Below are 13202 nucleotides of genomic sequence, written 5' to 3' on the forward strand. Positions count from 1 at the left end.
CACAAACCAACAATAAAGGAGCCTTCTTGTTGTGGAGTGGATTGGGAAAAAGCACATATCAAAACCTGTGTGGGAAAACGAGGCTGCCTGCGCCAAGTTTACAGTAGATTATCAAAGGACCGGATCCATATTTAGACCTTCTCATTGTTTGTGTATGTCTGGTTAGGAAATAAGCAGTATATCATGCTTTTACCCTAACCGTACAGTACGTGGTCTGTGTAACATTGGCTTGTTGTGATTGTGTTGTGTCTGTTCACACAGTGGAATCCACCACGGAGGACAGAGAGAACACAACAGGCGAGGAACCTGAGCAAACTCCTGTGCCTATACACACAGGTAAATACAGTGCATGTTAAAACACACACCTCTTCTCTCCCCTCTATACCCCCGCTCTAACCCCTATCTTCCCATCTCTCATTGGTTGCCAGCTGTTCCCGGCTGCAGGAGTGTGTATGTGAGGATTGTGAAGTCTGTGTGTGTGTGTGTGTGAGTGCCAGTCAAAGGCAAGAGCTGGAGAGTTCACCTCTGAGTGAAGCTGGCGTTGACGTGCAGGCATGTGAGGAGGTTCATGCACTGCTCTGCTCCGTTCCTACTCCGAGACACTGTATACAAGTCTGACAGATGAAGACCAGACCTCTAGTGCCCACTGTAAATATGTCTATCTGCATACATCCATGGATCTGTATTGTATGAGGGATTGGAGATTACTCCAGCTCAGATTACAGACATGCAACGCTCTGAGAGCATCCCCATACAGACTGCCTCCAGTAGTTTGCTATAACCTATACCCACTGTGAGGTCCACCACCATGCGTCGGCTTCTTCTTGCTTGTCTGGATATATACAAATAAGTATAAAGAGATTGATCGCAGTTGTAAATGAGAACTTGTTCTCAACTGGCCTACCTGTTTAAATAAAGGTGAAATAAAAAAAATCTGTGTTGTAGAAGAGTTGGAGGTGAAGATGAAAGAGTCACTGCCCTCCCTTCCCTCCTGTCCTCCATGTCTGATCAGTCTGTCTGCCTGCAGTGTGCTGGGAGCTGTTGGGACTTGCCCCAGCTGTCTGTAGTCGTGTAGAGGAGAGGAGGAAGTAGAGCACTGACGCCTCAGCAGATCACATCGACAGGCTACTGTCACATTCTGATAAACAGGAGAATAGGCTTTCCTTAGGGGGGATAGTTTTGCTTGAAGGGGATATTTGTTGCTCCACCACAGGGTTCACGTAGATGTCATGCTTAAATAACTTGCTGTTACAGAACTCCCGGTAAGATGTATCACTCTTTATGTTGGTTTGTAGCAGGAGTCGTGGCTGTGGTAGGGTAGGCTCACGTCGATGTGTGTGTACTTCCGTGCGTGTGTGTATTTGATGTGGCCTATGCCTGCGCTGACTTGTTCCCTGCCTGCAGCTCACTGTAGCTGTAATGGAGTTCCACAAAGGTCAAAGGTCTCCTCAGTACAAAGACTGATGCTTCACAGTGGAAAAGACCTCACCACAGGAATGCCATTAAAAATGGACTGCGGTACACACATACAGAAAACATGTATCATACCAGATTATTACACTCAATGAACAGCTGTGTATTTCTGAGCTAATAAATGTTGTTGAGCTGAGCTCCACTGAGCTTTAGGTTAGGTAGATTGTGATGGATGTGATTTTGTGTGCCAAGAATCTGACAGCATTCTCAACAGCTTTAGTAAAAACATTGAGGCTTTGGAATCAGTTTCTCTGTGGACATGTCCCTTAGTGGTGAAATGGCATCAGAGCTGAGGGCATGATTAATTCAACAAAACACACTTGTTTTGATGAAAATAAATGGAGTGTATTGTGTTTATTCATCTGCAATGTATGATTTTCTAAAGGAGCAGTGTGCATGCAGTGCTTTACATGAGGCTGAACATTAGGACATAGTGACCCCTACTGGTCACCTTGTACAATTAACTATTTTGGTAGATATTCTCAGTGGAAACATTGTTATGCCCCTTGACTTTTTAGCCAATGTTAGTGTTCTCATAAAAATAATTGTTGTGAACAATTGTCTCATCTTATTTCTAAGGATATTTCTCACCATCCCACCTGCCCTCCATCTCTCTCTCACTGTCACTCTCTCTCTCTCTCTGTTCCTCTTTCTTGTGTTGTAGGCGAGGAAGAGCAGGGTTCCATGGCTGAGGTGTCCTACTACTCCTATGAGTATGACCCAGAACCCTTCCCTGCAGAGGGAGAGGACCATTTGGAGCTGGAGGCAGGGGAGCAGGGGGGAGAGCAGGAGAGTCCATCAGATATCCAGTTACCCACACTGGACACAAAGGACCCCCCTGAGCGATGGTACGGCCCTCTCACCTCTCTGTCTCTATGAACAACAACACCGAGTTTGAACCACAGGAGGCTGCTGAGGAAAGAGTGGCTCATAATAATGTTCAGAACGGTGCTAATGGAATGGCATCAATCACCTGTTTGTTGTATTTGATACGATTCCATTGATTCCGCCCCAATCATTACCACGAGCCCATTCTCCCCAATTAAGTTGCCACCAACCTCCTGTGGTTTGAACCATTAACACTGTGGTAATGTGAATAGGGCTTGAAATTAACTCAACTGTGACTTTGTATCCTCAAACCTGTGTCAGTTTATATCCACTCTAATAACAAAGAGTATTCAGATACCTCTACATCAAAGATAGCATATCTGTACCTATCTATCTGATTGCAATGAAGAACCTTATCAGAGATCTTATTAAGTGTCCTGTTCTCCTCTCCTCCACAGAAACTGCCCCTGACGGCATCACCAGCCAGATCTCCAAATTGTACATGGTCTGTGAATATGTTAGTGAATGGAGAGAGAAGGAAGAGTGGGGACTGCAGCCTGAAAGGAAGCTGTGTGTGTGTGTGTGTGTGTGTGTGTGTGTGTGTGTGTGTGTGTGTGTGTGTGTGTGTGTGTGTGTGTGTGTGTGTGTGTGTGTGTGTGTGTGTGTGTGTGTGTGTGTGTGTGTGTGTGTGTGTGTGTGTGTGTGTGTGTGTGTGTGTTGTGTGTGTGTGTGTTTTGGTAAGCTAGTCCCCCTCTAGCCCTCTTTGTTTTTCTCTCTTGTATATCTCCTAGACACCAGTTGACACCATAGCGTCTTTGATATTCACTGTAGTGCCTTATTGTTTTTCTGTAATCTCTAATCAAGTATTTATGTTTGTAATTACACCTGAGTTAAAACAAATGTTTTGTTGTTTTTTCTATCTGTGGTATTTATTTGTAGCTAGAGCTTTTGTTTTATTTGTTCCAATGCCGCCCCCTATTGCCTTCTTGTCCTGTCACCTACACCAATGTCTTCATTTAATTCATCAAAAATAACCAGATGTGATGCACCTATTATTCTTATTCAGAGGAAGCCTTAGCTCAAACACGGAGGTGTACAGTTGATATCTTTATATACTTATTTGGTGTTTAACCTGCTAAAGATCGAGACTGCATTTCTGCAGCCTTAAACTAGACGTTAAGATAAGCTCAATTCTAGATATTTTACCAAGCTAGCAATATCTCCACATAATAAGTCATATTTAGGTATAGCTGTCTCCTTACTGTTGAACACACAGGGATTTGATTGTACAGTGCATAAGCTATTTTGTTTTGTTAAATTTTGACTCTTGATATCCTAAAACAAGAATAAAGGTTTGGAATTACTGTACATTTACCATATTTAAACCAGTGTAACCCCATATCCATTTCCAATACAATTGCTTTTGAAAAATAATAAACTTTGTATACAATCCATGTCTCTGTTTGCAGTTAACTTTTCATGCTACTATCTCTCCCCGGGTAGCAGTAACTCTATTCCCTATATGTATAGCCTATATGTTACATAGGAAACGAGGAGCAGACCTGGTGATTAAGGAGTTGTGTTGGTACATTTCCTTTGCAACTGTAGTTTAGCCTGAGGAGAATTTCCTGTCATCCTGTAAGCAATGAGCTGTGATACTGTCAAACACTGTGGCCCTTCAGAATGCCCTCTGTGACTGTGACCCCTGGCATGGCTGTGTGCAGCGCGGCTAACGTGTGTTTGTCCCTGTTAACAACTCACTCAGGTTACCTAAACAGCAGCCAGGAGAGAGTTAGAGCCTGTAAATGTTTAATGTTTGTTTTCGGCAGACCATGGTTAAGGCACTTGTCGACATTGTCAGTTACCGTATAGCTTCTGGCATCTTTCAGTGTGTTCTTCTGCTGCTGTTTTAAAATGACTACGTTCCAAACAGCCCGTGGATATGTCGTTTCAATGTAGAGGTTATTGAGAGGGCAATGAGTCCTATGATCAAACTACAGGCGTGGTGGTGGAAAAGTGTCAGATAACGTGTCTTACATGTCTTATGATGTGCATAGTCTTTCTCGCTTTCAGTGTATTACCATATACTGCACTATGTCAAGAAGGAGAATATTTGTTCACTCCATGGCTTTGCTGATCTCTGTAAGGGACACTGATAGTTCTGATATACAGTGTGAATGGGATCTGTACTGTATGAGTGGAAGGTCTGTTGTATGAATGGGGAAGGTACTGTAGGGACAGAGAGAGAACACTCGCTTCGCTGACTGAGCGATGCGGGAGGCCTGGTTGCTGAGACTGAATATCCTGGAACGTCGCCCTGGCAACTGTATGCATGGTTGAAGTGTGATATTCTGCCTCCACGCTGCGATGAACAGCGAGTGAAAAGAGAAAGGAGGGAGAGGGGATCTTGGTTTCATGCATTGCTCTGTGGAGATATTGTTACATTAGAGTGAATCCAAGTAATGACATGGTTTCTAAGCACCAGCGGATTGAGCTCCTCTGGCTGAGCTACTATTTAACTGGCTGAGATGATGAACTAGTTGGACACAGTTGGTGTGAGATCCAACATTTGGTCCTTTAAAGGGCTTTTCTAACCAAGAGGCTAAATGTTTATGGGTCTTTGATGGTAGTGGTTCTTATTTTGGAGTGTGTAACTGCGCAGGCTGTTAAGGTATGCATGACTGAATAGGCGAACTCCAAACTGAATTTCACTCAGGACTTGGGAGATGATGGATGGATAAAGGAAGGCCATGCTGATGAGTGGAGAGCTTGAATTCATCTGATACAGAAGATCACCTCTACCACACGGAGGAGAGAGGAACCTGCTGGCTATGATGCATTGCTGGAGCCTGTTTGTGTCCACATTTACAGTAGTATGCTTCCTACCTGTGTTTTTGTACATAGTGTATTGTCAAATTCCCTCTTATTATTGATTGAATTGAGCAGTTTGTGTAATGATTTGGAGGATGTTTTTGTAGGACCATACATTTATTTGAACATGGGGGAGGAAGTGAAAAAGCGCCCCATCATTGCTGGCAGAGAGAAAGGTGAGCTTCCTGAATGGAACAACCTTTGCGGTACTTATTCAATACAGATAGATCACTCATCTATTCTGAATTGAGTAAATGTAACATGTAAACATAACATGTCTAGCTAATAATTGAATGCATTATCCTGTCAGAGAGGGGACACTGACTGGAGGAGTTGATTGTTTCTCAGAGCTTGGACTTGACAGAACTCGCAGATAGTAACTTTGCTTGTGCAGTGTGCACAGGCATCTGAAAATGTGAATGCTGATGTAATGTCAACTCAAAATGAAAAAGGACATGCACCGAATACATCTGGTGTAGACTACCATGAACTGCTTACTAACGAGCCATTTCCCAACAATGCAGTTAAAAAGGTTTTAAAAAAGGCTAAATAAGGCAATAGTACCACAATAAAATAACGTGAAAGTGTGTGTTTTGTGTGAGTGTATATTATGTGCGTTGGTGGAGTGTCAGTGTAATGTGTTGGTAGAGTGTGCATAGAGCTAGTGCAAGAGAATTGGTGCAACAACAAAAAATGTAACTTTCCAAAAAAGTCATTTCCCAGGTTGTGTCTTAGTGCCGCACTGTCTCTGGCTGTGAAAGTCAGCTGTTTGGATGATCTAGCATGTCTAATTTACACCAGCCAGATGTAAATATGTCGTTTATATCCTCAGGCACGTCTTTATGAACCTTTTCAGCTTATTCATCACTACACCATAATGTATATAATGTCATATGTGTGAAGTAGCCCAAATCCTTCCATGTGCACACACAGGTCTTCAACCTATTGTGTAAAATATCTACCCCACAGGGCCAGGACCGGGGCGTTACGCTCTGCCACCAACCATTGGTTTCATCGGCCATGACTTCACCAAGCCAACCAGCCCTGCTTACTCATTCCACGGCAGAATGAGCAACAACTGTGAGTGCTACAGCAGTCACTAAAGAGCCCCCAAGATTTGAACATGACACGCTACTCTAATGGTCAATAAAAAACTACCTCAACTAGTATTAGTTGATCATGAAAGAGAATATTGAATGTTGTAATGTAACTGTAAAGCCACTGGGGGGAAACACCACCACAAATACCTGTCACTAGTTGTGGACCCTGTTACTACAGTACAGTATACAACTTATCAGCCAAATGTGACACTGTCCTTAGGATACTGGCAAACTTACTACAGTAGGGAAAGGGGGATACCTAGTCAGTAGAAACAAATGCATTCAACTGAAATGTGTCTTCCGTATTTAACCCAACCGATCTGAATCAGAGAGGTGCGAGGGGCTGCTATAATCAACATCCATGTCTTTGGCGCCCGGGGAACAGTGGATTAACTGCCTGGCTCAGGGGCAGAACAACCTTGTCAGCTCTGGGATTCGATCCAGCAAACATTCAGTTACTGGCCCAACGCTCTAACCAGTATTGTATGTCAGTTATTTGATTGTTTCTCTTGTTTGGTTGTGCAGTGTATGGTGTTGACTCCAGTCCTGGGCCTCGGTATTACATTGATGCAAAAATCACCCGTTTCGGCAGGGATGGCAACCCCGCATACTCCATGTTGGGCAGAGTGAGAGGATCATCAAGTAAGTTCCCACAAACTTCAGGTAAATACACTTTCAATTCAGAGCTGATCATGTTTTAATGTGCCTATAAAGTTGTATTAAAATACTGTTTTTATATGGTCAAATACCAAAAGCTCATTACTAGACGTGAAAATGTTGATTTTCTTAAGAGAAATTAATTACACAAGGACCTTGTGTGTGGCAGTTTAAGCCACTTACAGTAGTATGGCAACAAGACACTGGATGTGACAGCTCAAGCCTTGCCTTCTGCTGTCAGCTGTTGCAACTGAATTTCATGAACACTCAACAAATATGCATACACTCTAAATCTCTAAATTGACAATGAATCTACTGCATTCCACTTATGAATCTTGCGTGTTCACATAAAGCCAAAGCTAAATACAGCTTTCCCACTAGCAGGGCATTTCCAGACTCCTGGACCTGGGGCATACAGCCCTGAGAATGCTCCTCCATGCAACACCCAGCGCAGACCCCCATCCTACACTATGGGCTCCCGCACTCGCTACCGTACCATCGACTCAGTCCCTGCCCCCAACAAGTACTGTCTTCCTGCTCTCATGGGCCCCCAGGTTCCCACCAAGCCTGCCAGTGCCAGCTACACCATGTCAGGGCACTGCAAATTAGGGGGGTCCCTCAGAAGACCTGGCCAAGACCCCAGGCCCTGGTAGATACAACAGTACAGATCCAAGTGTCTACCTGCCCAGGCAACCAGCTTTCTCCATGCTAGGTCGCCATGGCTTTCCCAACGATGCCACTCTGAAGCCTGGCCCTGGAACTCATAATCCTGAGAAGGTGACTGTCCACAAGCCCCGGGCTCCTGCCTTCTCTCTGGGCATCAGACACTCTGAATTTGTCACCCCACTGGTGGTCAATGTAGCTGACTGAAAAGCACTTCTCACAACTATGTTCCTATGTCATATGGGACTAGGTTGGATTCATCTGCAAAACAAAGAACTTGAGATGACAATAGAGAACCATTTCTACTGCTGTGCTGGCTTAATATTAAATATGAAATGAAAGACATTTAGATACACAACACAAACTTCCACACAGAAAGTAAAGAAATATATTTTATTTACGTTCTGTCCAGCAACAAGTGTTGTTTAGAATTAACAAAAATGTGACTATTCAGTCCAAATGTATACTGTCTGATACAAATATATATACACAGAGGAAAGCAGACAAAATAAAAAACATTTTCAGAACATGCTAAATTATTATTTTGAATAAAATATTCCACGTTCAAGAAAGAAAACTATTTGACCACTGTTCATTAATCCAACATATTGACAAGTAAGTAAACATCAATAAAAGTGTAGCAAGTGTTATTCAAGCTCTGTAAAGTCTAATGAATGAGAAATTCCATATCCATATTGTTGCCATGTACCAATAAAAGCAGAACTGCTTATCATCTGAGCCTTCCAACACTCAGTCTGCTTCTATCATACCTCCAACATTTTGGGGAGGGATTAAAAATAAAATAAAAACTTTAAGGGTCTATTCTATACACCAAAACAAGATGTACATCTCTCCATGTGTTAAGTCAACAAAGACCATACAATTCAACTAAGGTGGCTTTCAGGGATGTTGAAGATGATTTCCACTCAATCCTTTGGAAGAGGTCTTCGGAAAAGCAATATATGCGGCTCTAGATGTAAAACAGAAAGTAGCTAATTCAGTACTGACTTCAAGCTAGTAGAGATGGCTATTATTTTCAAACATGCAGATGGCATAACAATGGCTTTGCATATGTAGGGATGTGATCAGGACAACATTGAAGATTGGGGAAAAGAGGTCATTGGTGTGGGGCAAAGTAATGTAATAGGCAATACAATATATGGCCTAGAATAGAAAGCTAGCTAGTACATTTAAATTATGTATGAAAGAGGATGTCAGAAAAGCAGGAATTCCTGATGTATCTTTTCATAACCAATCATGAGAAGACTTGAGACATAGGTAAAAGCTTTAGAAAATATGTGTTTTGTATGAAACGTTATTCCTTGTTGAGACTGGATTGCTAACTTTCGGTCAATAACTCACCTGGCTTGTGGATCATGTAGTGGATCCAGCCCTGGCTCTGCTGCACCCCCAGACCTCTCCATTCATCTTCTGTCATCAAGTGAGAAGTGGGCACCAGCTTTGATAACTGTTTCGGGAGCATAACATGCCTGTGTAGGAAAGGGACATTGAATTCACCCAGTTAACGTAGCTATCTAGTTAACGTCACTAACTAGAAAGTACTTTACTAGTAGATGTAACGTTAGCTAGCACCAGTAGGCCATATAACTTTGAACATGTTGTGGCAACACCAGCTGATAGTATTAGTTTACGTTAGCGGTCGTTAACCAAGTCACATGATACAGTTCGCTAGCCCACTAAACAAATGAATCCCGCAGCCTTCAGTTGCCAGCCAACAAATATAATAACAGTATTAATATTATTCTGCCAAATACAGTATTATGGCTAAAGCTAACGTTGGCTAGTTAACCAACCGGGGGAGTTGGGTGAACTTGCTTTCCGTAGCAAAGCAAGTTAACATGCTTGCTTGCTTACTAGCTAACGTTAACAGTATTACAGTACAGTAGTAGCTAACGTTACAACTTCAACCTAACTTACCTGTACTCAAATGCTTCATCTGTGTACTTGTCAGAGTAGTAAATTTGTTTCTTCGACATGTTTAATCGAACAGAAGTATATAACACAATATTCTGGAGAAATTTTTGTATTCTCAGATAGCTGTCCGTTTTGACAAGCGAAAGCTGGCTGGATTTTTATAAACACAAAACAAATTGTCATCTGCAGTGTGTCGGCAAATTTTAAACTCAAACCGTCCCTCTCTTAGCCGGGATTGGTGAAGCCGCGCGTGGGCAAAACAAACTAAATGCGTGGCGCCCCGCCCCCACCTTCTGATTTTGACAGCTGTACACATGGTGAGTTATTTTTACAATATTAGACTTGAGATTTTTCCATTGGTTTGCTCGTTGAGTTAATGTCAATGACCATTTTGTCGTGCTTCTTTCGTCCTACAATCATGAATATTCGTTGTCAAATGCCTGAATGTAACAAAAAATAGTATATAGCCCTAATCTAAGGGATTCGTTTTACTGGGGGTGGTCGTGCAATGTAATTATGTGTACGAACACAAAAGTCCACACCTGTAATTTTAGTCACGTCCGAATCTGCCATGGAAGTATTTTTTTGCATGACAGGAGAGTAACAATTCCAGCTAGAATAACCTACTGTTTTTTGGAAAACTCCAACAAGTACCCCTGACTGGAGTGTGCAATTCGGGGCCGGGGTCAATGCGGGCGGGGTCAGGCGTTTGACCCCGCCCACTTTGTGTCCATCAAGTTTGACAGTCACACACTGAATTCAAACACACGTTTGCGCAAGGCACATGTTGAACACAAACTTATTTCATTTTTGAAGATGTAAGACTTTTTGCTTCATGCTATATTTGAGACAAGCTACTGATATTGTTGCAGTGAGACAGTACAGATGTATGTCATGTACTGTTAAAATTGTGTTAATAAATATTAGAACTTTGTATTTATATTATTTAATTGAGCATATATATATATATATAGTTACTACCTATCCTGATTTATTATGCTATTTACTTTGTTCATGAGAATGGAGACAGACTATACCATATAGACATACTGACAAGCTGAATGTGTTTTGTACATGAAGTTATACCAGCTCCAGTACAGAGATCAGAGACTCGGGTGACTTTACATCATCTTTACTAAAAACACAATTAACAATTAAAACAGCAGACAAACTCAAGGTTTGACCACTCCTCAAAAATGGCTTCACTCCTGCTCCTCAAGAGGCAGACAGTCATTTTCTTGTTGTCAACTGCCTCCACATAGATCATCTCATAATTTCTCTGTAACAGGAATGGTTCCTTGAGGAGAATATTTTCCTCTTCATCCAGACCATCATACAACCATAGTTCTTTAAGTATTGTAATGCGGTCTTCCCCTTCCATCCCAATTACACTAGGGAGGGAAACAGTTCCTTAAAATGTTTGGAGTTCGCACCACCTTGCTGCCCCTAGGGTGTCCCTTAGAAGAACATCTGCTTCCTTGAAGAAAAAGGAAGAATAAATATTAAGAGTAGTGCCTGATGATCAAGTCAAATTTACACCCCACTTTCACAATACCACCATGCAAAAAAAGCCACTATTACTAAAAGGGTTTTCAGTGATATCTATAACTTCTCAACAAGTCATCACAACTTATATCTTGCCATGTATCAATCAACTATGCCACTCATCATATGAGAGTGGTGGGTTTAAGTCTTTAAACATAGGTTTAAGACTATACCACTCATCATATGAGAGGGGGGGTTTAAGTCTTTAAACATTGGTTTAAGACTATACCACTCATCATATGAGAGTGGTGGGTTTAAGTCTTTAAACATAGGTTTAAGACTATACCACTCATCATATGAGGGGGGGGTTTAAGTCTTTAAACATAGGTTTAAGACTATACCACTCATCATATGAGAGGGGGGGTTTAAGTCTTTAAACATTGGTTTAAGACTATACCACTCATCATATGACACCTCCTACCTGTAGTGTGTTTTGTTTTCGCCACCCCTTTTTCCATCTTTCAACCTCACTTCTTCAGACCTTAGTGAGTGAATGACACATATTACATACATTCAATATGAAAATATATTTTCAGATCAGTCTGGCTACAGTGAAACAAGTGATTTTAAGGATGCAAATGAAAGGTTTTATAATGTTCAATACTTACGGCATGGGAAAGTTCTGCAGGAGAACTAGGCACCACCATCACCTAATATGCTGCATGTTTTCCTTTGAAAAAGAAAATCACACATTCGGGGATCCCAAAGAACATTACATCCACTAGTGATGAGAAATTCATAATTTATACATACCTCAGTGAAATCACACTCTGCTCCCATTGCAATGTACAGGGCATACTGTAAGTTAAGAAATAATAGGTTGTTAAGTTTGTTGGTTATGATAACAATAATAATAGTAAATAATAATAATACCACTCCGCCCAGGAATATATTTCAGGATGTAAAAGACAGTCCCTCAAGAATAACAGAAAATAACAGAAAATAGGACTAATATAATATACTGAATAACATATTACCATCAAAACAAACACCCCACAGTTGTTTGAGAAACCTTGCTTTGATAGGCCCTGTGGTGTGAACAAGGTACCATTTTCAATACAGGAATGACAATCAAATGGTACAGTTCAGTGGAATCATTTAAAGGAATATCCAACCTGAACATCATCCACACCAAAAGTCCTCCAAGGTCCAGGGGACAAGATCTGAGCAATGTTTCTGTGAACACAGTGTATGTGAAAGTGAAGGAAAAGTACAATTCAACAGCATTTTATACTCCAGCATGCATAACAGTTTTGAACACAGTTGGAACTGAATTAGCCCAAGTATTTTTCACAGCATGTATGGGTGTTGCTGGACCAGAAAATGTATTTTTCGAATGCAAATACACCATTTCTCACATCAATGCACTCGCATGCCAAAACTCTTTCCTTGGACACTGTTTCAAAGCAATGTGTATGCTTTCTTCATAAATATGTTTTGAAGTTTGTCTTATTTAACTTAAGTTTGCAGTGTGGACAAGATACAATTACTTTTCTTGACCTGCCATGTATGTATGCCTCCCTGACCATCCCTGACCCTAATGGCCGGCGATCTAGGGAGTGCACGGGGAAGGGAGAATCTATCGGCACAAGCGGAACCCCTAACTTAAGGGCGAGTCCGCGATCCATAAAGTTCCCAGCTGCGCCTGAATCGACTAGCGCCCTATGCTGGGAAGAGGGAAAAAAGTTAAGGAAAAAAGTTACGACAAACATGTGGCCAACAAGGGGTTCTGGGTGAGTTTGATGCTGACTCACCTGGGGTGATCGAGAAGCGTTCCGCCTGCCACCTCTACTCCCAGACGGACCCCCCCAGCACCGATCAGACGTGTGTCCTCTCCGACCACAGTTGGTGCAGGGAAGGCCTCGTCCTCCGATACCCCTCGGCACAGCCCCTCCCAACTCCATCAGAATGGGAGCGGAGGGGCTGGGTGGTGGATCGCACAGAACCCTCTCCGAACGCCTGCGGGCAGCCAGCAAATTGTCCAGTCGAATAGACATGTCAATCAGCTCATCCAGTGACAGAGCGGTGTCCTGACACGCTAACTCCCTGCGGACGTCCTCCCGGAGACTACACCTGTAGTGGTCAATAAGGGCTCTGTCGTTCCACCCAGATCCTGCTGCCAAGGTCCGG

The 13202-nt window shown here is 42.3% G+C and overlaps 3 protein-coding genes and 1 long non-coding RNA gene across 4 annotated transcripts in view; 2 read left to right on the top strand and 2 right to left on the bottom strand.

Moving 5' to 3' along the window:
• Positions 1-3751, top strand: part of cpamd8 (C3 and PZP like alpha-2-macroglobulin domain containing 8) — a 60155-nt gene extending 56404 nt beyond the window's left edge. The window contains exons 41-43 of the mRNA XM_046352630.1: positions 262-336; positions 2138-2321; positions 2760-3751. Of these exons, the coding sequence (XP_046208586.1) occupies positions 262-336; positions 2138-2321; position 2760 (260 nt within the window). The 3' untranslated portion in view covers positions 2761-3751. The remainder of the gene's footprint in view (positions 1-261; positions 337-2137; positions 2322-2759) is intronic.
• A 1023-nt stretch (positions 3752-4774) lies between these two features.
• On the top strand, positions 4775-8318 carry odf3l2b (outer dense fiber of sperm tails 3-like 2b). The gene is given in 5 exon segments (XM_046351674.1): positions 4775-5348; positions 6142-6252; positions 6798-6935; positions 7314-7537; positions 7539-8318. Coding segments are annotated over 5 exon segments (906 nt in total). The 5' UTR covers positions 4775-5176; the 3' UTR covers positions 7800-8318.
• On the bottom strand, positions 7972-9832 carry cks2 (CDC28 protein kinase regulatory subunit 2). The gene is made up of 3 exons (XM_046351675.1): positions 9531-9832; positions 8955-9082; positions 7972-8562 (listed from the first exon to the last, which is right to left on the bottom strand). The coding sequence occupies exons 1-3, from the start codon at positions 9587-9589 to the stop codon at positions 8519-8521; spliced, it is 231 nt and encodes a 76-aa protein (XP_046207631.1). The 5' UTR covers positions 9590-9832; the 3' UTR covers positions 7972-8518.
• An 818-nt stretch (positions 9833-10650) lies between these two features.
• LOC124037349 lies at positions 10651-12375 on the bottom strand. The gene is made up of 5 exons (XR_006839169.1): positions 12188-12375; positions 11826-11870; positions 11681-11742; positions 11494-11553; positions 10651-11004 (listed from the first exon to the last, which is right to left on the bottom strand). It is a non-coding gene; the product is annotated as an uncharacterized LOC124037349 (long non-coding RNA).
• Positions 12376-13202: the final 827 nt, after the last annotated feature.

This window comes from Oncorhynchus gorbuscha, linkage group LG06 (assembly GCF_021184085.1).
Source record: "Oncorhynchus gorbuscha isolate QuinsamMale2020 ecotype Even-year linkage group LG06, OgorEven_v1.0, whole genome shotgun sequence".
Taxonomy (NCBI): Eukaryota; Metazoa; Chordata; class Actinopteri; order Salmoniformes; family Salmonidae; genus Oncorhynchus; species Oncorhynchus gorbuscha.

Bases quoted from the DNA above. Each gene is read 5' to 3' on its own strand.
- cks2 (XM_046351675.1), bottom strand. From the start codon at position 9,589: ATGTCGAAGAAACAAATTTACTACTCTGACAAGTACACAGATGAAGCA. The intron at 9,083-9,530 runs GTAAGTTAGGTT...TTTCCTACACAG, and splicing joins GATGAAGCATTTGAGTACAG to GCATGTTATGCTCCCGAAAC. The intron at 8,563-8,954 runs GTGAGTTATTGA...TTTTACATCTAG, and splicing joins CTACATGATCCACAAGCCAG to AGCCGCATATATTGCTTTTC.